The sequence below is a fragment of the Corvus hawaiiensis genome, chromosome 11, assembly GCF_020740725.1.
Source record: "Corvus hawaiiensis isolate bCorHaw1 chromosome 11, bCorHaw1.pri.cur, whole genome shotgun sequence".
Lineage (NCBI taxonomy): Eukaryota > Metazoa > Chordata > Aves > Passeriformes > Corvidae > Corvus > Corvus hawaiiensis.
Window position 1 is genome coordinate 21,708,964 of NC_063223.1, and position 24,348 is coordinate 21,733,311.

Below are 24,348 nucleotides of genomic sequence, written 5' to 3' on the forward strand. Positions count from 1 at the left end.
AGGAACATGTCTTTAAATAATCAGAGACTCTGGTAACAACGGGAATTAGGAAAGAACAGGAGCCACAGGGTTTGTGAGGGAACTGAGCTGGCACCAGCCTGCTGAAGGCAACTTCCCTTTCCCCCTGCGTGCCACAAAGGCTGCAACATTCCACTTTATCCCGAATATTACCTGCCTCCATCCATGAACACCACATTGTGGATGAGCTTTTCCTCCAAAACCAAAACAAGGCACAAAGCATCACGTAACATTTTCAGGGGGAAAAGCTGGAGTGCACCAAGTGCTACTGTGTCTGACAAGTTCTTGCTTTTAACAAAGCAACAACAAAGTTTAAAAGGAAAGGAAAAAAAGAAGTGTTACTTAAAAAAAAATCTGATACCAAACAGTGCCATGAAATTTAGGAAAGGAAACATTCTAAATTCTTGTTTAAAAAAAACCTGATACCAACCAGTGCCGTGAAACTTAGATAAGGAACGACTCTAACCTCAGTTTCACGTTTTTGTCCCCACCACCCATATTTCTGAGATTTAAGGACTGCCACTCCTATTAAAACTAGATCTCTGAAGATCTTTGATGCAATCCCATCACCTCACCGAGGTTTCTGGGTGACTTTTTCTTTGGCTGGAGCCAGTGCTGTGGTGGTGCCGGGTACCTCAACTGCACCAAGGTTGCACAAGAAGCTGCACTGAGATGTTTCTTAACAAGGAATGACCTTTTCTAAGGAAAAGGCCTGAAGCTGCATCAGGGGAGGTTTGGGTTGGAGATCAGGGAAAGGCTCTTCCCCCCAGAGGCTGCTGGGCACTGCCCAGGCTCCCCAGGGAATGGGCACAGCCCCGAGGCTGCCAGAGCTCCCAGGGATGCCCAGGGTGGGATTGTTGGGGTGTCTGTGCAGGGCCAGGAGCTGGACTGATGGTCCTTGTGAGTCCCTTCCAGCTCAGGATATTCTGTGATTCTGAGAACTAAAGTCCCCCAAGCTCGCCTTACCCTACAACCAGTGCCAGACTACTCCTGCTATTAAGACCAAACCTCTTCCAGCTCCATCCATCTGTGACATGAGGTTTACAAGTGGACAGAGATAACCCTAATTAAGAGCTCAACTGCCTGTTCAGTGCCCTGAAGGATCCGTCTCCCCCCATCCCTCCCAGGACACACACCAGTGCTCCCCGAGCTCCACACACCGCTGAGCCCACTTGTAGGACAGGAGTGAGAACTCCTAAAAAAGCTGTGAGATGAAGCACCAGGGGAAATCTGCCTCCAGGAAATCCAGAGGGAGTCTGTTCCTGTCCCCCAGCCTCATCCCACAGTTCTCCCCAAAGGCAGGGACAAACAGTGCCCCTGTGTGTGCAGCTATCCGTGCTGATCTGGGGAGCAATTTCCAGGGAGACGATACAGGCTGCAGGAAAAGCTGGCTGGCTTTAAAGAAGGAATTCAACCCCAAACCCCTCACGGTTCTTCAACACTGAGGAAGTATAAAGCCATTTTTGTAAACACTCCTCCAGGAACTTGTGTTCACCACTACCTCACACTATTATCAGTGAGAAATTATAGGCTCTGTCCTGCTGGATTATTGTTAGTGTAAACAACTTTGCTAAATTGCTTGGCACTCTGTCTGCATGCAGCATGTTCAAACTCTGTAGTCTATTCAGCCAAAATCAAATATAAAGGCCCATCTGTATTAAACCTCAAGAAGAAATTAATAGACAACTATTTTCATGCAAAGCAGATATTTAAAAAAGGCAAAGCCAATACATATGGATGAACTTTTTCATTCATAATTTTAGATGCCACACAATGAAGACTGTTGTTTAAGCTTTATTTTTTCTCTAACAGCTCTCCATACAATACAGTGCATTGTTCAAACTCTGGAGCAATTTAAGCTTTTTCAATGTCTCCTAAAATCCCTGGATTTATATCCAAAGAGACCTGGCACTGTAACAAATTTGACTTGTGAGTAACAAGTTACAGCCTTTAAGCAAATTGCTCATTAACACAGAATTCAACTTACTGCTACAAACCTCACTACCTTTTATCTCAGGAAAAAAATATGCTGCTTATCTTATCTACTGAAAGCTGTGGGATAACACTCTATTATATTTGGGTTTTTAATTTCCTTGTTTGAGTTCTCAGTACAAATGCTGAACTAGCATCCAGGGCGAGAACAACAGAACTCCAGGGGAAAAAAAAAAAAAGGTTAAGTATGACCTAAATCTATCCTGCCTTTGATGAACGAGGAAAATAAACTGAATTTTGATGTCAGTACTGAAGAGGATATTCCCAACTTCATGCTAGGAGGAAATGAGTAAGAAAAGCCCAACTGTGAAGCTGGGGCTCTTTGTTTTTTCCTGAAGATGAAAGAGATTGAAAAAGCAAAACTCACAGAATGGTCTATAAATGGGGAACATTCTGTAGGTGCATCTTAATTTACACGGCTTTGAACAGAAATTTTACACTGCATTACAAATAAGAACACTTAATTCGCCGTGAAGGAGATTCTTATCCCATTCTTAGCAGAAGAACAGTGCTAAAGCCATTTTATATATTTAGAAACTAACCCAAACTTTGGAGTTAATAGGAGAAACTGATGTTACAAACGCAGAGAAAAATGCAAGGTCAGCAGAGAGAGCTGATGGAAACTCTTCTTTAGAACTTAAGAAAACACGTTGCATTTCATTAAAAAGCAAATGAAGTTAGCAGAATCTGTGCCTCTGATAGCAAACATCTGAAGTGGCCTTTTGGGGAAGACAGACACATATTCAGGATGCCTTGCAGTGCCCTGAGAGGACACTCAGCTCTGCAAGCCAAGGAACACTCCAGCATTACAGGAAGTCAGTGAAATAATTATGTAATATGCCACTAACTAATGAAAGCTGTCCTGAAACCGAAAAGGGGTGTTTTTCTAGAAGTCTGGATCCAATTTTCTTCATTAAAAAAAAAAAAAACAAAAACCAAAAATCTCAGTCTTCTAGACTGTCCAGAGAACTCTGCATAACTATTTTGAGTGCTCCAAGTCTCGTAACACGCCTGGGGGATTTCTTAGCATCTTATTGCATTTCTTTATGCCTCTCCCAGCACAGCAGTTCCAGCCCTGAGAATGCAGCAATAACCCAGAGCATCTGAAACTGGGAGAGAGAGGAAGGAAGGCAGAAATCTGCCTTCCAACACACCACCATCTGTACACTCCCTCGGATAAACAACAGAATGAAACAAATCTGCCTGGAGACTGCACCTCCTCATGCATATTCCGTGGGAAACCAGGAGCCAAAACTCGCTGGACAGCCCTGGAGTCAAAGAGCAGGATCACCTGTGCTCTGTTTTGTTTAACTCTGAGCACTCCATTACCTCACACACCGGACTGAGAAAGAATATCGAGCTGGAGTTAAATGAGTTTCCACCACAAAACAAGATGCAGCTGTTCCAGCCCTGAATACCTGCCCGGATCAAGTGCCTGTCATTTGATAGGAAGCACTGGGAATGCCAGCCTGCCTCAGAATGGTGCTGCTCCCTGGCCTCTGCACCTCAGCGAGGGCTCCCAGGAGCTTTCTGATGTCCCTGAGCTCATTAGGAAGAAAACAATGATATGAAAGCACTCCTCATTAAACTGGCCGTTGTTGATCACTGGCAGCAATGTTGAGTAGAAGAATATCAGATGTATTCACATAAAGATAAGCATCCAGATGCCAAGGCAACGATTCTCCAATTATTTCTTCTTTTCTTTCCTATTGCACCAAATATATTACAATATATTGCCTGAAATGGTCAATCATCACTAATATAACTCATTTTCCATCGGTGAGGATTAAACAATCCCATTTGAATGATTTAAAAATTTTCTTTCACTGGGGAGGGAGACAAAACTCAAACATCTTCTTTACGCAACTTGTCAAAAAAAACACCAACTCATTGAAATTCAGATATTCCTCCAAAAGCATCAGGTGGATTTGAGATTATCATGGGACATCATGGGGGCTCAAAACTAGTAATAAGATTAAGAAAACCCTCAAAAGGATACAAATTATCAGTGTAAAACAAACAACCTTTAGGAAAGGAAATGGCTTTATCCTGGGCTTCAGAGTTATGGACCCCCTCTCAGAAACTCTTCCCCCTCGTCCCTAGTTACAATCCTTTTCCTGGCTGTTTTAATTACATGAGTGTGCAGAAATTTCCAAGAGGCTAAAAGGGACCTCCAGAGATCACCTAGAAACCTCCTGCTCAAAACCAGTCTCAGCCAGGCTGGGATGCTCAGGGCTCCAGGTGGGATTTGAGTATCTCCAAAGGTAGAGACTCCACAGCCATTCTGGAGAACCTGTGCCAGTGTTTTACCAACCTCACAACAAAACAATAAAAGAAATCATCCCATGGTTGAGAAAACAGCCAACCTCAGGTCAGGTTCCACCTGCAGAGCTAAATCTGCAGCACAGCCTCCCTTCTGAACAGTTAATGGGGAGAACTTCCAGATCTGCCACTCCCAGCCCAGCCCCAGCAGACACCCTGCTGCCCACAAGGCAGATCCCATCTATGTTATCACCATTTTTCCTCTTCCCCCAGAGAGGAAGGCAAAATCAGAAACGTGTTTAATGACCCAAACAGCACCTGGACACTGTTTCTGTGCTGGAAACTCCATGGCTGGAGCTTGATCATGAATGGCACGATTTAGGAACAGCAGGAGATGAGGTTCTTGGGAGGTTCCAGCCCCTCCCAGCCAGGGAAGGCTCTCCAGGGCTGGCATTAACTCAGCAGCCTGCAGCTCACAGATAACAAATTGCTATCTGTGACTCTTGCTGGGCAAGAAAAAGCAGGACTCCTCTCGGGATGCAAATTACACTGCTCTGCTCCATGTTGAACTAAAGGGTTGCCAAAGGCACACGGTGGAGGAACTTTCCCTATTTATTGCTTAGGTACCAACGCACCTCTCGTGCACAGGCTGCAGCTGCAAATCCAATAGTTGCAGTGCCAGAGCTGAAAGAGTAAAACCACCAGTAAACTTCATAAAACACTACTGACCCATCTCACCAGCATACCCACCATCTCAAAAAACAAAACCAAGTGTTTCAAGAGGGAATCTAAAGGAATAAGGAACACATCTATTTCCTGTGGCCTACAGGCCCATCCTTCTTTCCTCTGAAATTTCAAACCTGTTTTCCCATCACATAATGTATTTGTATCTTATCCTATATCTTCAAAAGTACTTTTCAGGAAGGCATCAATTTGTAAGTAGTTCAAGTGTGGCCTTCAGTAAATCCTAATTAATTGAGTTCAAAAGGGCATTTTGTTGTCAATATAGTAACTGCTGCAACAGTGTTCCTGGAAAGACAAGATCCATCACTGCTGACACAACTCACTTATAAAATAAATACCATGGCAGAGGCCTGGAAGATCTGTAGGCATCTCTAAAACACCCTTTGAGTTCAGAGCAGATGTTGCCAGTGTTTATACTTTTTAAACCATTGGGATATAAACACCTCGCTATAAACACCACTGAAGTTTTGCTTTTCTTTTCTTGATTTTGTGTGTGTTTATTTTAGTGTTAAAAATGTTAACTTCCAGAATAAGGAAAATAGCAACAGATGTCTAACCTAAACAAAAACTGCTCTAGTAGAGTGTATTCCTTTAGCTGTTCTTTTGCTTTTGAACCATTAAAGCTAAGATCTGGTTAAATAACAATTACTGGAGAAGAGGTGGGGAAAAAAAGGGGGCTGGAAAGAATCTTCCATAAATGTTAAGCATAATTACAATGAATTGAACTAATGAGCCAAAACTACAGATCAACAAAACTTAGTCAACAAAACACTCAGAAAGATGTATTATGTAAATAAAGCTTTGCATAAAATTCCATGGTCTTCACCAGAAGTTATCAATTGCTTCCAAAGAAAACACTAATTACTGCAGGGAGCAAGCAGTGAAAAATTTAAACGGTCCTGAAATTAGAAAGTTAAAGGATCCTGAAAGGTTGTTTTTCCTTTTCCTTTTTTTTTTTTTAACTAGTTTTCTTGCTCTAACAAAGAAAGTATGGGATAAGAAAGAAGTTGGGACCATTGAACCCCAGCTCTGTATTATTCAGTTCAATCTTCTGTAAAAGAGCTTTATTCAAATGAATATATACATATTTGTGCAGGAAAGAAAAAGAAGGAATAAAAGGAGAAACAAAGATATTAACAGTACAACAGGGAGCTCCTCCACTTCCTGAAGGGAAGAAACCGTGCTGATTTAAGTGACAGAAAAGACTGTAATTTCCAAAGTGAGATTCAGCTGCCTGTGTTCTGGCCTGGCCTTTTTCTGAGCAGTGTGAACAGAAATCTCCTTGCCCTGTGCCTGCTCCGCATTGTTTCTTTCCTGACAACTCCAGCAAGTTTATTTTCCAAACGAACATGGAAAACGCTCCTGCTGAATCAGGAAAAAAAAAAAAAAAAAAGCGCTTTTCGCCGTGCTTGTGTGTGGCTACAGCAAAACCAGCCCCGCTGCCAAGCCGAATTAGCTCAGCGGTGCCTTTCTCTGCAGGCAGAGCCAAGCCATAACCACTTCTCCGAGCCGCACGTAGAGAAAACTCCGCGAAGATTAAGAAACTGATTTAGCCCTGTTACCTCAGGCGCCTTCCCAGCAGGGCCGAGAGCGCCGGCAGCGGGCGAGGAGCGCGGGCCGGCCCCGCCGGGCACCGGGAGCCGCGGGGCCGCGCTCCAGCAGCGCGGGCCTTGTGTAAGGCCGGCGGGGCCAGGCCGGGGCGGCGCTGGGGGAGGCGGCTCCGGGGGCCGAACAATGGCCACGGCCCCGCGGGGACACGCTGGACACGCCGGACACTCGGCCCCGGCAGCGGCCGGGCCGGGCCCACACGTGTGCGGCCGCGACCCGGCCCCGCGGCGGTGGGAGAGACGGACAAACCCCCCCGCCCGCCAGCCCGGCCTTTAGTCCCAGCAATGCGGCCGGCGAGGGAAAGTAAAGCTGGAGCTGAAAACGCGGCTTGTGAAAAAAAAAAAATATATATATATATAAAAATAAATAAATGAACAGAAAAAAAAAACCCCTCAAATGGAAAGAAAGAAATCCCTGCCCTGAAACAGAGCTCTGACAACAGCCCGCGGGGCGTCCCGCACCGGCGATCTCCGAAAACATCCCCGCTGACAAACAACAGCGAGCACCGCTCGACGAAGGGATCCATCCATCCCTCCCCGTGCGAGGGCACCACTGATTTCCCGTGGCGAGGCACCATTACCTTCGTAGCACAGGATGCCGATATTGTTGTTCATCTTGTCCAAGTACTGGTAGTTCAACAGGTCCATCCTCATAAACAGCATTTATCGGGCTGGCGGAGAGGAGCGGCTCCGGGAGGGGGAGGCGGCCGGGCAGACGGTGCCGAAGCGCTCCCGGCTTCCAAACTCCAGCAGAGGCCCAGCCTGGAGCGGGTCGGGAAGGGGGAGCGGGCTCCGAGCGCTCTCGCTCCGCTGCCAGCCCGCCGAGGGGAACGCGCTGCGCAGCGGAGGGGGGGCCGGGGGAGGGGGGGGGGCCGTGCGGAGTTCTTCCCAGTTCAAAAAAAAAAAAAAAAAAAAAATTAAAAAATAATGATAATTAAAAATAAGAGTGTAAAAGCAAAGCAGAGGCGGCGGGGCAGGGCAGGGCAGGGCAGGGCAGGCAGGGAGGAGGGCAGGTCCGCGGGCGCAGCCCGCTGCGAGCGCCGGCGCTGACAGCGGCAGTGGCCGGCACTGCCCGCGGGCCCCGAGCCCGCTCCGCCGAGAGCCCGGCCCGCCCCGCGCAGGCGCTGCCGTGCCCGGGGTGCTTTGTGCTCCCGAGCGGAGCGGGGGGCGGCAGAGAGGGAGGGAGGAGAGGAGAGGAGGAGGGAAGGCACGGCCGCGTCAGAGCCGCTCGCACAGGAAACACCGCCCGGCAGCAGCGGGAGGAGGAGGCGGCTGGAAGGGGAGGAAGCCCGGGGCCTCCCCCGGGCACGGGCGGCAGCTTTGGGGGGCGGATGCTGATCCTCTGTTTCAAACTAATGCTGCCTCTCCAACGCCTGTTTCACCCCCCAGCACGGCCTCAGTGCCTTACAGCGAGAAGTAATGCGGTTCTACAGCAAGAGGACAGAACAGCAGCCATGGAATGGCAGGATGGCATCGCAGGAATGATAAATGGAATCACAGGAATGAGAGAGACAATTAAAATAAAAGGCGTGAGCCAGTGGCCATTTCCCCATGTATATAGTTTGTATATAAACAGTTTAAAAAGGTTTCTCCCCATGCATATAAACAGGCATCGCGCACATTGCTACAATTCCACCAGGGCACAGGCAGATCGGATTTTTCAAGAGCTATTAGTGGTTAAACGTTCCGGGCTCTGGATCTTTAGCAGCTGCCAAAGCTCCAGTTGAGGTGACAGAAATGATGGAGACTGGTGCTGCAACTCTCTCATCCCGGGATGTAGAAGGAATTGATAAAAAATAGCCTTTTTTCTAACCCACCGATGATGCCCTTCTGCAGTCCCAACCTGGAGCACAAAGCCTGCTCAGACAGATGTGTGCGACTCATCTGGGAGGGCAGAACATCTGGGAGGGTGGCAGCATGCGCGAACCTCATGGGCACCGGTTTGCATTTCCTGCGGCTGATCAGCACCTCAAGTCTGGGGTTGATACAAAAAGAGAAATAAACCCCGGGGAAGTTTGCTCCAAGAGAAACTAAAAAAGCTATTGGAGTCCTAATGTTCCCTCTGCCCTCTTCAGCTTGGAGCACGGCTCATCCCTGCCTGTCTGGAATAGAGAATCTTCATGGTACACACAAGGGCAGACAGAGAGAACCACTAAAACACTTTCATTTGCACCCTGAGAAGTTCTCCCCTCTGCTCGAGAAGGGGAAGGTAGGACATGACAGAGCCAAGCCACAGGGTGACATTTTGAGAGTTACTGCTTGAATGCTCTGGATATTTCAGTGAGAACAGGTGGTTTAAATTTACTGCTAGTATCTACTGAATATTCTAAAGAAGTTTGCCTAGAACATAAGAAAGGTTTCTCCTCACTTCAGATACACAGTGCTGAGGTAACAGCACGTTTCTTGAATGGTATCCAATAAAAAGTTGCAGTTGTTCTGCAAAAGTTGCAACCACACAGACCAAAGCAGCCCATGCTATTTTCTAAAAATAGAAATACCTTTAATAAAGAGTAGAATATGGTGATTTTTAGGCAGGGCACTAGAAGTTTTGCATATTGTGCATACACAGAGATACTCTACACCAATCCATCAAATTAAAATAGCCGTCTGTTCAAGACATCAAGAGAAATCTGAGCCCTCTAAGATATAAACAGCAATAAAAATCCACACGTACATCATTAAAAAAAAAGAGAGGCACGCTTCTTCAGCATGAAATGCAAGCTCCTCACCAATTTTGGGAACAATATTTTGATATGTACAGTTTTTAACATAGAGAGCATCCCTGAATTCACCTGAATTGGATGCTTGGGAAGGACAAGAAGTATTTAATCTTTTCACTTTAAAATACTTCAATTTTTGTGGGAGGTGCAGGAGATGAGGAAGAAAAGAAAGCACTATTTAAACTGATTTAAAGCAGTGCCCTACTAGACAGGGGTGCACATGGGCATTACAATTCCAAGTCCAATTTGAATTCTCCTCTATATTTAAAGTTACATATTTCTTCAAGCTGTTTGGAAAAGCATGGTTGGGTGTTGTCCACAAACCACTGACTACTCAGTGCTGTCCAGACATTAATAAAGGAGTTAATTCTCCTTTATTAGACCAGCAGTCACTGGTGTGCAGGTTTTTGGGCAATAATGATCCCTGTTAAGTGAATGGCTTTCAGCATTTCAGTGCACACTCTGATCAGACTTGTCAAATGTTGCATAACGAGCAAGCTTCACAACAAATAATAATAAACTGGTACCAAACACCGGGAGCTTTTTGAACTTCTAAATTAAAATATCTATGCTGAAAACAAGGCAATGCCTACTGAAAGAGTGGGGGGAATTATCAGTGTAAACCTATCTCATATTACATTTTAAACCCAAGATCCATTCTTAGGAAAACTGTCTTTGGAAGAAAATGTATCAGCTCAACAAATCCAAATCCAGCAGGCATTGACCTCAAATAGTGACAGGGTCACTGTAAAGTACTTATTTCCTGTCAGCAAATTCTCAGTTCGGATTGCTGCTCATCCATCTGAGCGTCCTTCCACCGAACTGAAACCAATAATCAATGCATCATCGGTGGGTTAGAAAAAAGGCTATTTTTTATCAATTCCTTCTACATCCCGAGAGCTGCAGACACAGTTCCGTGCTGTGGTATCCCTGCCTCACACTGTCTGGAGTACTTCCTCTAGGATTGCACGCTCCCTCCTCCTGGCAGGCAGCGAATCCCAGATCTGGGATCCGCCGTGAACCCACTGAACTTTAACACAACAGCAGCCTCTAGAGGTAACGGGAAAGCCGCGGGCTCCGGTGGGATTTACATGGGATTTCAGTCTCATTATCCCACAGAGCAGGGGACAGACCTCAGCCTCTCAGGGATCTGCTGCGCTTCAACACAGACAGCAAAAATTCAGTCTGCACACAACAGTGTCTCACCACAGAAGTGTTCTGAGGCACAAAAAGCAAAATAAGGAAAACAAAAAAGAGCAGGTCAATCACCACTGTCAATAACAGGACTTAATATAAAAATAAATCCTTACAACTGGATATTATTTGTTTAACTGAATTTTTGTAGGGGAAAAAAGTCTCAATATATCAAGCCTATGATGTCAGACTTGACAGTGAGAGCTTATATGGGTTTTAGAGCATTTGAACATTACAAACATACAGGGAGTTGCGCTTTTTTTGCCTTTTCTCTGCCCTCCTCCACCCTCTTGTGCCTCTGCTCTCTCACAAGTGCTGCTGCCTCAGGCAGTGCTGAAGAGCCTGAGAAAATAAAATGCCTTTGGTGCCTGCACTCCACATCATCTTCCAGGGGGAAAATGGGCAACACTGGCCAAGAATCAACCCCACAGATGGGAGACAACTGAAATTCCACCCATGAAGATCATCACAGAGAGCTACTATTGAAACAGCGACCAGTTCTGCAACTGAGAGGAAAAAATAGGCTTTCTAGAGGTGAAACATACTCTGATATGTCTGTGTGGCCACAGAGTGCTGCTCAGTATCATTCCATTTTTGAGTGGATAATTATCAGCTGCAGCTCCTCAGGTCAGACAGGCACCTACTGAAACCTCAATGCACACCGAGGAGGAGGTGGAGGAATAAAGCAAGAACATTTAAAAATAGGTTTTGCCTTTTTTCTTTCCCTAGGAAAGGAGCGCATTGGAGTTGAGGGTTGCTAGGTGGCGATGTGCCTGAAGGAAAAGGCTTCTCTTTTTCTGCACACTCCACTGCAACACTGCTGCTCTCACCACCCCAGTTCTCACATTTCTGTTAGAATGGATTTCACAGGAGAAAAGGAAAATAAGAATTCTCCCTGAAGCGAGATGGGGTGTTTGCTTTGAAGTCCATTCAGGTGTGATGAGGAAATACAGTTAAAATGGACTGAGCACGCAGCAAGTCCAGAAAAGTACCACAAGGAAAATGACATTTCAAGTTCCTTGCAAGCAGCAATCTCACAGCTGAGCCTCTGAGATCCACAGAGAGCAAACACAACTCTTCCCTCAGTGAGTCAGACACCACAAAACATAACTTTACACACTTCTTACAAAGCATTAAGTACTCACAACTGCACCAGTGAACAGAAGAGATCAAACCACACATTCTTCCCGATGTGCATTCTTCCACTTTTCTTTCAAGTCATAAAGTTGCATTGCAAATAGATTTTAATCACACCAAACTAGCTGTTCCCTTAAAATAAATAAAAAATTAAAGAAAGCCCCACCAGGCAGAGCATCTCTGAGCTAAAGCTGGTGCCCTCCTTCCTGTTTTACCTGTCCCCCAGTTAAAGGTTTCACCAACGTGCCAGACATTAGAGAACACAAAATTATCACTGGAGCTTCTCAAGACTGAAACAGTAGGCTTACACCCAGTATTGACTTGTAACAAAAGAATTTGTATATTCCACCATTCTTGTCATACCCTAAACTTAGGCAGTGCTGCTTAAAAACCCCAAACACAGCATGGTCTAGTGAGGAAATCTGTTTATGAGTGTGTGTGTCACACACTGCCAGCTAACTTAGGAATTCCCAGCAGGACCAGGCCACCAGAGAGCCTGGCTTCAGTTCCCACTGAACAAAACGCCAGGGAAACCAAAAACATGGTGATGCCTGAAAATATCTAGAGCTGCAAGCACTTGTAGGGCCCAGGAATAGATGGTAATGACTTGTCTGGACTGGCAGATGGATTTTTAAATTTTTTTTTTTTTTAAAAATGCCTTGCTGTAGCGCAGTTCTTATTCTGTACTGCAGTTCTTATGCTGTACTACTCACTTTCTCAAAGACACAGAGGTTTTAAACATCACTGTGATGGTAAATAAAAATTTCAGATCACTTGTTTGTAAATATTTAGCAGTTTAGGACCAGCTATTTCACACCAGATCAGAAAACTCCAAGGTATTTATCAACCCAAAAAGCTTTTGGTGAATTAAAACCTGCCTTCATTAGCAAGAACTATTTGTCTCCCACCCCAAACTAAACACACCTGCTGTCCTTCCACAGCCCTTTTCAGGTGGGAGTTGGGGCCAGGAAAGGCAGGATCCAAGGCAGGGCACAGACAGAGCTTCCCTGAGATCCCATTGGGGCTTGTAGGGGTTTTTTGGCAACAACCACATTTAAGTTTGAGTGAATATATAAAATATTCACAGAGGTGCTGTGTGAAGCCTCTGATTTATCAAGAATGTTTTCCATTTCTCAATGGTATCTTGCAGCTCACAATTTGCAGTAGTATTTCTCTTTTTGTTTTTTCTTAGGCTGGGCTGAGAACACTTCAAAAATGCAGCTAAAGCACACACAACAGATCAATCTAGTTTATCTGGGTGGAAAAGTTGTTACGTGCTAATTAAAAACTTGATAACCTTTTCTGTTATTTGCATACTAATTTAAATTTCTGAAGGGTTGATGATAATCACAAACATAATTCAACTTGAACTACAAAGAGTCTCAAACACCACCAGAGCCTCCAGATGCAAACAGTGAAGTGCAAACATTGCCATGCCCTGACACTGTGTTAGCAGGGCAAAGAAATTACTTTGTATTCTTCCCAATATGAGGGGATAAAAAAAAAAAAAGGAAAATAATAAAAAAGAGAGAGTACTAAAGAAAAAAAAAAAAACCTATTTTAAGTCAGCTTGATGCTCAGGCATCTAAACAAGTTTTAACTTAGGAAAATTAGGAGCCAGACCTTGTTTAGAGGTTAGATTTCAAAATTACTGTGCATATCCCTCAGCTTTGGGAAGAAGCAAATCCAGTTTCCAGAAGCCACTAATTACAGGGTTTAGAAATAAAGCAGAGAGCTCCAAGATCACGAAAGTCTTTGAAAACATTTCCCCTTATAGCTCACTTGGCAAGACATAAAATATACTTTTAAAATATAAATATATATACACACACAGGGCCTAATTGAGCTTAGATGTCAACATATGTAAATCTATGGAGCTGACCTTGCTTGCACACAGACTGAATATTACAATAATTAGAACTACCTTATAAATGAGATAAAACCAGGATTCCCAATGCTGTCCCATGCACTAAAATCAATCACCCATTTTCTTACAGAACAGAATAATTTTGGCTTCTACACATTAAAGCAATTACTTATCCTAAATATTAAGATTAAAATATTAATAAGTACCTATTGCAAAACCCAATTATAAAACTTGCAACCTAGTCCATTAAATTTAAATGAAATTTCATTCATGCTCTAAGGCTGTTCTTTTCCAATTGAGGGTCTTGTTCTCTATTATTGAAAAAGTATTTGACCTTAATAATATTTTTTACCACACCAAGAAAAAAAAAATTGCCCAACCTTAAACACACTCTCACTTATCCCAAACTGCAGTGCTCACACAAACCCAGCCACCCAGAGAACCTTTGCTCAGGATGCTGAGGAGCATCCTCTGGATCAATAGAAGAAAAAAGAACAATGAGGTGATGCCCTTGCATTGTTTATTAACACAAGAAGAGTAAGTTTTAACTGTATCTGATTTATTCACACACACACGGATGTGTGCAGTGCTCTGTAGGACACAAGTGGAACGTTATCAATTGTATTAATTCCACTAAATAAATACTGCAGAGAATGCCCTTGCTGTCCAAAAGTACAAATTCAGGTCTCAGAAAGAGAGAAATAATAGGGAAAAACCTCACAAAAGTAGCCAAGCCCTCCCTGTTCCAAAACACAACCTTCCAACATTGCTGCTCTGCAGCCAGGACAAGGCCTGACAGTGAATGGGAGCTGAAACCCTTTTTTCCAAAGGATCAAAGTCACCATTTCCATTTCCACAGCTACACAAGGCAAGACATTTTTCTTTCCAAAAACGAAACCTAGAGAATGCTGAAAATTCTCCACCAAAGCTGTTTTTCACTGGAATCAATGCTAGCTTTTCTTATTGTGCTTGTGCTGTTTTCACTTTTAAAAAGTGGGGGGAAAAAAGGGTTTTTTTCATGTTTTGCATTAAAAAAGACACTTATTTGTTATTAACTTCCAGCTTTCTGCCAAAACAGTAAAGTCTTTATTTGCATTTCCTGTCACTTCCCCTCTGCCAGCTCTACCCTGCTTTTCTTAGGGATCTCACAACCATCCCTCACCACCTTTAGCAGAAGGGACCATTCTTTAACCCCAAATGTTGGCTTTTAATTTACCAAAAAGTCAACAAAATCTCCCTCTGGTGAGCACTGCCCATGCCACAGGTTGTACTCAAGGCTATGAGGAATCCCAGGTGCTGCAGGAATTTGCAGTGACCACAACCCGAGCTTTGCCATGTTTCAGCACTTGCTTGTTTTTAACCCAGAGAGGAAAGGATCACGACTCCCAAATTTTACCCACAAAAAAAAAAAAAGCCTGGGGGCTGCAGGTTTATGGGTACAGATCAGTTTTTCCCCCCAAGGCTCACATCTACCACCCCTTCACTTCCCGAAATCCAATTTTTCCCAAATGCCACAAATATTCCACAACGTCCTCAAAATTTCCTCAGCCTTTTCAAGGGTTTCCCATCTTAACACCCCCTTCCACTCACCTACAAGCTCCTCTCTCTCTCCCTCTCTTTCCAACAATCTCAACACCCTTCCTCAAGATGTGTTCTCCAGACACCCTAAATCCCATCCCTCTCTTCCTGAACGAAGAACTTTTCCCAGCAATCCCACCTTACCCAGAGCCCCCCCATCCTCTCCCACCACAATTTCCCAATCAAAGATTAATTCTTCATGACCCAGGATTTAAAAATTCCCTGTTTCCCTCTGGATCAGCCACAGCTGCTCAGCTCCCCTGGTTCTGGCTCCTGGCAGCTCTGGAGCCACAGGACAGCACCAAAAGCTACTCGGTCATGGGACACTGAGATCCCCAAATTGAAGTGACAGATCACACTCTCAGACTGCCTCCTTATCTCTCCCTGTCTTGGTCCTTTTCCTCTTGACCTTTAATTTCCTTTCTCTCGAGCTGCAGGTGCTCTCAGATACGTGAACTCAAGATGAGCAATGTTTGCTTCTCTAACTCAGTGATACTCCACCTTCTTTCCAAAAAAGCTGGAAAAAGAGATGTCCTGAGTATACTGGAGTTCACATCCTCCTCCTTCCAGGAGAAATGGTAAAAAAGGCATTATTTTGTGACAGGACTGGTGGCTAAAGAAGCAGAAGAGTCCTAATGGTCCCAGCAACTCCTTCTGATAAAGACTCCACTCCCCTATAAACAAATCCCAGCTCCCAAGCAAGAAAAAAAAAAAAAAAAAAATCAGCTGTAGGTGGTGAGCTGGGCTAATTACGTAAATCAGACTATTGCCAAGAATTCTGGGCTTGTTGCTTCCAGAAGTTGGAGAAATTGAACTGTCATATGAAAATGAGTGCTCGGGCTGGGCCAGGACAATTAAATGAGGAGTCACATCCCTGGTGTGAAGCGCTGATTTGCTGGAACAATGATAAACCAAGAGGCAGAGAGACACGGCGTGCACCAACAAGCATTCCAGCCAGGCATCAAAGTCGGGCAGTGGAGCCTCAGAATCAAAAGCTCCCAGTTTACAACCTTAATATTGAGTTTATGTCAGCCTTGGAAATGTGTCTGGAGCAAGAGCGGCTGCCAGGTGTGTGAGCAGCCCTGAGTAACTGTTCATGAGCTCCAAAATGCTCACACACACACACCCCAGGAGCAGCCTGGTGCTCCCAGCACTCCCAGCTCAGCTGCTTTGCTGTGCTTCTGGTTTAAAAGAAGCAGCAGCAAAAAGGTTACAAAGCAGAGTTTAACAAAAAGCCAAAAGTCCTGAGCTGGAGACGTTCTGCTCTTTACCATGACATGCCTTAGGAAGCTGTTTTCAGGATAAATAGTGTAATAAAATACAGACATGTTTAAAGAGTATTGCTCCTTTTTTTCCTGCACGTTCTTTATGTTGCAACTTCACAATATTGCAAAGTTTTGCAATACTGATGCTTTTCTTAAAGCCCCTTTTCTCCCCTGAGCACCTGAAGATATTGCATACAATTTATGTTAATTTTTTTTCAGCTTTTAAATCTAACAGATAGAAAAAAATAATCATGTAAATTAGGCCTCAAAGTGAATCCACAAGCTCAGAACTGGAAATTAGTGAAAACCTTTGAACTGAACATTTTTGAAGGCCAATCGTGCAGCGCCAAAATGTTTGGGTTGGGCAGAACACAGCAACTTTTAAAAAGTGCAGATGGATAAAGACTGTCAAAATACATTTTCTTCTTAGGTGTCTCATTCATCAAATGCACTCAGCCATGAAGATATCTTCTGTCTCAGAACAAATTCACTATCTTGAGCTTTCTCTGAAGCCAGATACTTAAACATCCATAACACAATGGAAGAAATTATTGTATGTTCCAGTTACTTTCCACAAAGAGAAGAAAGAACGCACCTAGACTGAAGCCATGTATTTTTATTTTTGAAAAGGTGAATTCTCTAAAATCTAATACAGACAATAGATTAGAAATATTACATGCACAGAACTTCTATCTGCGAGGAACCTCACAAGCATGAATACATTCAGATTTCACCTGAGGCAAGTATCCACCTCTATGGCAGCTGGAGAAATCCAGGCAGGAAGATGAGATTTCCCTGGAGGCACAGAAGCCAGTCAGATCCTGACTCTCCTCGCCGGGCCAAGGACCACGCCTTGCTTTCATCCACTCTGGTAATTACAAATAAAAGAACTCTTGGTCTGGATGTTCTTTTCAGGCAGAACCTGTCTGACCTGTTAATGCACTGACAATGTGTTCAAGAAGCCACCAGCCAGCCAGGGGAGCAGCTTTATTAAAGGAATCCTGGTCCTGCGCGGTTCTCATGGAACACCCTCCTCCTCTTCCTTGCTCCAGCCTGTGCTCAGGCTGCAAACTCCTCTCTACAGCCTTGTTGATGGGGGATATAAATTCAGATTCTTCCAGGGACGGAAGGCTGGATCTCACAAGAAAGTGAAGCATTTACCCTCTGCATAAGAGAGAAGCAGCCAATTCCTGCCTGTGCATCCTGATTTGCAAGCCCAGCGCTGCAGCAACCAAAATGTTACCATTTGGGAAGCCGGTTGAGTTGCATATCTTCCACATTCCCGGATTCTTGTGACCCTTCACGCATCTCAGTGAGCACAATCTGCTTCTTAACTTCAGCTAAAAACCCTGACTTTAGTCTCAGGAAGATGTCCACTCACAGTTTCTCTGTGTGAGGTGAGATACACCCAGATCAAATATAAGAATGAGGACTCCACGTCCACGAACCTCACAATAATCAGAATTAATTACTGTTCATGGGAATAAGCCCTGGCAAGGCAGCAGCCTCAGTAAAAAAATCTGCAGTGCAGATGATCCCAAGATCAAAGTTCACCTCAGACTTATCAGCAGCAGGATGCAGCTACAAAGGGAAACTCACCATCGGTTATATCAGATATCCCCACAGATTCTTCCTGTGCACACATCCCTTCCACAGGGAAAGCCAGAAGAACATCAACCAGGTGTCTGTTGATTTTCCCAAACAAATAATCCTCCCAGCTCAAAAGCCAGTAAGTCCTTGATACTTCGTCAGGCTGCAGCAGATTTGCCACAAGTAAATTCATGTCACTAACAAAATAGGAGATCAGCTGTGCTGCCAGCGTACAGCAACACTCACACATCACCCTGCCAAACCTTCTGTCTGAATTCCTATTTTTATTGAATTTTATGCCACCAAGAAAATCCATCTCTGGTGAGCTGTGTACCATCTCAAGGCTGTGCTTATTCCCTGAACACAAACGTGTACATGTGGAACACAAGTTTTTAAAGTTTCACCCACCCTTCGCAGCCTGGCAGCTTCGCTCTGCTCCCACTGCAGTCACCCTTCTCATGTCATTCTTACCTACTGAAAGGCAGTAACAGACTGGTTTTTATACCCCACTTTCTCCTCGGGTTTTCCACATACTGAACAAATACGGAGCCCTCAGAGCTCTGCCAGCCTCAGAAGTGTTGGTAAACTGTGCTGGAGCTTCTCTCCAATCAGACCAACACAGGAGACAACCATCACACCACTGAATACTTCAATAACACCGTTTCTGTTGAGCTAATTTAGGCTTTGTTTTATACTTCCAGACAGGCCAACCAGCTCAGCTTAAAGCCTGCTCGATTTAGGTTTCCTTTGCTTGCTGGAAGATTGAATTTGTGTCAGGAATGTCCGTGCAGTGAAGACAATCCCAAAGAAACCAATTAGCCACAGCAGCCTGCACAGCAGCTGGCTTGGGACTCAGCACCAGGAGTGATATCTGAGCACTGCCAGAGGTTATCAAACACCCAACAGTTTGCAAAGTCTCACAGAAAAAAAAAAAAAAATACTATAAAAAAGGGATCCAACTGGGTTTGCTGTGTTGCATAACAGAGGTTCAGAAGAAATCCTGCACCTTTGGATGCCAGCAGCAGAATTGAGCAATGTTGTTTGTGATAAGCTCAGCAAAGCAGTGATTGCAGACAAACAGGTCCAAGCGCAGGGTGTCAGCAGATGGCAGAGAGGCCTCCCAACTCAATCAGCACACACAAATCCTGACAGAAACAGCAAGTTCTTGTCTCCTCACACTTACATGTCTCCTCTAATATTCCAGTTACAAAGCTTACTCTTGGTCTGATCTGACTGAAGTGCAGTGAGCCCTCTGTAGATTGGAATCAATGAAGATGTTTGTATATTGATACAGTGTGTGTTAATCACATCATCAACTCACTGAACTGATGCTGCTGTGTCATGATAAGGGTCTGGTTTCACAAAGTTGGTTTCCTGTATTGTTTTCCAAGTAAAATTGATAATACACAGCCTAAAACTGGGAACAAACTCGGGGGGGGGATGTATTGATGACACCAGGATTTGTCCTGCTGTTATTTAATCCCTGATATTATTATTTTATCCCTGCCATTGCACCAGCACAAACTGTTGTCACTGATTTAAATCACAACAGATTCAGCACCTGCTTCTCAGTACAGTGACAAACGCAAACCCCACAGTCTGAAAAAACAGTGATGGGCTAAAATATGATTGTAGCAGACTTTAAGGAATAATGCTGCAGCTCTTAAAGGATCTTTTAAGTTGTCAGTTCCTTTCTCCCCACCTCCAGCTTAATTCCCTGTAGAATTCCCTATGCTGTTCCAGTTTCCTTCTCATACTTTTGCTTCAGAAGAACCTGGATATTGAACCTTTTAAAACACTTACATATCTAAACTCATAGCAATTATGAGCTAAAACAACAACTCACTCCATGGCAAAGAAATTGTACTAAGAATGTTCTAACACAGGACAGCCTTGTCCTTCTTTCACCCCCATTTTTACCATTTCTCACCTCTTCTTTCACTCACTGTTAAGAGTTTTCCACCTTTGGAAGAGCAGCTATCAAATTGGAGAGGTACATTTCAGTTAAAGCTGATGACACAACCCTCTAACTGAAACAAAAGTACCTTCCAATTATTTCTTGCTATTTCAACAAAATGCAAAAGAAGCTCTAATTTAAAAAACAACAACTGTTGCTTAAAAGCATTAAATATTTTAAATGTTTCATTACATTAATAACAATTAATTTCTGCGCAATCAAAATAATCTCAGTTACTTCACAAATGACATTGCGTGGATTTCCTTACAGCCATACAAAATCAAGGACACCAATTCACATGGAACATCTAATTAAACAGCTGGCCCATGGAATTTAATCCCAGCAATAAGTTGCACACTCATTTGCAGCCTCCAATCTATGACCCACACACCTCTGCCTCCATAATGGCAGGTAGAAAGAAAATTAAAAATAAGACCTCAGAGAATGCAGAGAGTAAATTGAAAGAGACCTTTAAAAAAAAAAAAAAAATCTTCATTTACAGCTTCTATTTCTCACAGAAAACACCAGTTATTCTACAGCTACCAGAGAAATTACTTATCTTCTCTATGTTTTAACAATCAAAAGTCACAAGGTAGCATCATTTGCATAAATATTTTCCTCTTACTTCAATGAACATGCGATTTCAGCAAATTAAAAAGGAAAATTATGATCCCTTTCCAACTTAATGAGGAGCAGGAATCCAAAGAGGAAAGGGAAACAAGGAGTTTGTAAAAGTATATTTGGAATCTGTCATGTCAGAATGAAAAAAACTTTGTCCTAGCCAAAACCAAGATAGAACCCAATCTGAGAAATAAATAAAAGGTCTTCCACAAAACTCTGCTTTGGTACTTTACAGATGTTAATTGAAATTACTGCAGTGCTACCAGAACCTGCTGTTATCAATAACTGCAGTTGAGAGGGGAGCACAAGGACATGGGTTGGAACAGATCAACAAGGGAACAGCCTCAAGCAGTGGTAAAAATCTACATTTTCCTATTGTCAACCTTCCTCCCATTACTAATTAATATTTGAGTATGACTGAGAGCAGAAAGTGGCATTAATGGGATTGCATTAAGGTCAGTGGAACAGCTCCTAATGCCACTGGGCCCTATTTCTGAGGAGCAAAAAGAAAATAAATTTAGGATAGAGCTGCCAGGTTATTAAAAGGTCAGACACACATATGCATGCAAATCTGAACAGATGACCATAAACAAGAGTCTAGGCAGGGACATCTAGACTGGGAACACAGCAGAGTACAGGCAGAGAATAATATCCAAGTTTTTATTACAACATGACACCACTGCTCTACCTATAGGCATGGATAAATTCAATCTTGAATTCTTGCAAAAACAGAGCCCTTAGAACCCCAGTGATTGTGTCTCTGGCCATTCAGAACCCCACCACATCCTAATTGCTCACATAATCTCTGTTCTGACATGGCACTACCTCTTTAAAACATGCCCTGCCAGTTGTTGTGGAAGTGGGTATGGTGAGATTGGGTTGGATAACTCCGGAAGTGAACAAGAAATCCATGAAATTCCATTCCTGATGTCAACCCACATTCCAGCTCTGAACTCTGCTGGCACGCTCTGGGAAGTGAGGAGCCAGCCTGGACAGAAAGTTAAAGTGACCTTTAAAGGCAAACCATCTGTTGGGAGTCATGAGAAGCTCAGCCCAAGGGATGCGGGGAGCTGAGCCGCTGCCCGTGGAGCCACAGGGTGCCCATGGAGCAGCTCCTGGCAGGAACCCGCCGAGGCTCATCAAGAACAGACAGCTCAGAGCTCTCCACTGAGATTAGTAACTCTCATTTAAAAAAATGCAACAAACAAAAATCTAAATGTTTCTCAATTTTCCAAATTCCTCTTTCTTTCCGCAGAAGGCAGCGGTGGAAAGCCCGTTACTTTCCTTCATATGCAAACATTGACAAATGATATTCTTAATAAGCTGTGCACCTGTTTTATTTAACATAGGAAAAAATTATTGATTGATAATTTTTAAAGCTAAGTAACTACCCAAATATACTTCTAAACTTGGAGTTCATCATTTTGAAATAAAGCAATAGTTTGAGTAGGTATAAATGTAACATAAGACGATATAATTATGTAAGTACCAGCGTTCTGCAATAAATATACTCTGAAATAAAAATATTCTGAAATGAAAATATTCTGAAATTCTCCCAAAGCCAGATCCTTGCACAGTAAGATCCCAGATTTCAACACTGCTCAACTTGAACATACTGGAATTCCAGAGCACTACTGGAAAACCATTATATTGTCTATTGATGAGGTAAACCTAAGGATAAAAACAACTGAAAGAGGTCCTTAATAGACCTCATATTTTGGAGGGGAGTTCAAATGGGAAAGTGGAAGTTTTGCATGTTTTATAATCAAATATTTTTCCAGGGCAGGCTAAGCAAGAGGTGCATTAAGACACAGAAACTGGAGAGAGGGAGGGACGGAACCATGGATGAACTGGGCACTCTTCTGTCAGGAGCCAGATCCACCCAGCTCCAAAGAAAGCAAAAAAAGGCAGGAGATTTCCAGTAATAAAGTTACAGTTGTAACACACAGATGTTTTCACACAAACCAAACAGACAGCGTGGGCATGACCCAGAAAATAACAGCAGTTGCTGCTCCTGGCACAGCTCCAGCAAAGCCCAGTGCATGTACTGAAACTGCTCCCTTTGAAACTGAAAACACACAAAGGGCCATTTCTGCCCAACTGTTCAGGATTTCTCTGCCTTACAGAGCAATAAATGTGTATCTAAAGCAAATTTGTGCCAGCGCTATGAAATTATTATCACCAACAACGCTGTTGCAGGGGATGCACAAAAATCCTCTTGTGGTGTTTTGGGGCACCTTTCAATGAACGTGTCATTAAGCTTGAAGTCAGAACAGAAAGGGAAAAATAAAATCAGAGGAGAGTAATAAATCACTCTCCACTCTTCAATTTGCTAAATAAGAAGCATTTCTCCTTTTAAGCTTATGGATGACACAAGTTTCTGTGGTGACATTGTTTATAGCTGCCCTGCCGATTTGTAGCCAGAATTCTGCTTTCACAAGTAATTGATTTTTGAGTCAGCAGCAAGAGATGGGGAAAAAAATAAAAGTAATTTTGGTGTTTGCTCCTTGGGGAAAAAATAAGTTCTCTTCAGGCTGAAGCAAAGCACTGCTGCTTTTTTTTTTTTTTCCTTCTTGAACAACAGGACAAAATGCAGAAGTTAGTAAAGCAGAGTGTTAATTGACTGTATCCTCTTTTTGTTTCACAAGCCATTCCATCGGATCACGCACCTTGGACTGGAAAATCCATGCTCAGATCCCTCCTCCTGCAGGTCAGAATTTGAATGGCATTCCAGAAATAAAGTCTGGGTTCCCAGCCAGGGAAAAGAAAATCCCAAACAGATGCTCATTAACTAAGAACTTGCATGTTGCTTTTTACAGCAGAACTGTAAAAATTCTATGATGATTTCACTAAAGACTGTGTGACTGAAAAGGGAGTGAAGGTTGCATAGGACCACCTCCATTTTAAGGCAATTTTAACTGCTTCTAAAAGAATTGGGTTTATAATGCTGAGCCTGGTTTAAGGCACGGTGTTAGAGGCAACAAGGAAGTTGCAAAGTGCTCTATTCCAACCCCTCCAGACACTTGATAAAGTGCTGAAATAAGTACCTACAGAAACAAGCACAAAAAAAAAAAAAGTAGAGAAAGTAGTAAATATGCCAAATCCAAAGTGCTGCTGAAATCTTTTAACTCCTTTCCTCTCACCAGTTCTGCCTCGCTGCCTTTTCGTGTGTGGCACTGCCATTTCCAAGAATGTCCTGTGTGTTCTCTGTGCTCTTACAGGACATCCTGGAAAGCACCCGGCATTTTTCTAGTCAGCTTGCAGTACTTCTAATTAGCAAAGAACTCCTTTTTTGCTTCCTAAAACCAAATTAAACACACCAAATCCTACGGACCACGAGAAGAATGGGCAGATTTCCACAACCTAGCACATTCCAGTTGTAAAACCTGGTCCATTTCTCCAGTTTTCATCCCCACCAGAAAACTTCACAGACCGAACCTAATCGGTGAATAATTTCCCTGCGTTGCTGGGGAATTCAGGCTGTAAGAAATCCGAGTTCTGGTAAAACAGACAAGCTGAGCACAAATCCCAAGCCCAGCATTAGAGACATGACAATCATTTAGGAGCATGTGCACTGACAAGTTCCATATGGGATGTGCTCTCACCCTTGACAGCGCGGTATTCAGCCAGCTGTGATTTTCAGAGCCCTGCCTGGTATCTGATGACAAATTCCATCCCAGCGAGAAGATTCCTCCCCCTCCACTTGCCAGACAACATTTAAAGAGAGAATGTTTCAGCAAACACCGTTTACGTGGGTGGGGACACCACCAGCCCCCATATTTTATCCCCAGTGAGC

General features: G+C 43.6%; 1 protein-coding gene across 3 annotated transcripts in view; it reads right to left on the reverse strand.

Annotated features, from left to right (window-relative positions):
* VGLL4 (vestigial like family member 4) overlaps positions 1-24,348 on the reverse strand; it is a 73,419-nt gene that overhangs the window by 35,680 nt on the left and 13,391 nt on the right. The window contains exon 1 of one of the 3 annotated variants that reach the window (XM_048315927.1): positions 7,205-7,504. The exons of 1 other annotated variant lie outside the window; for it this stretch is intronic. In XM_048315927.1, coding sequence (XP_048171884.1) covers positions 7,205-7,286 — 82 coding nt within the window. In that variant the 5' untranslated portion in view covers positions 7,287-7,504. Of the gene's footprint in view, positions 1-7,204; positions 7,507-24,348 lie in introns of those variants that run through there. One more of the 3 variants, XM_048315929.1, reaches the window with a different exon arrangement.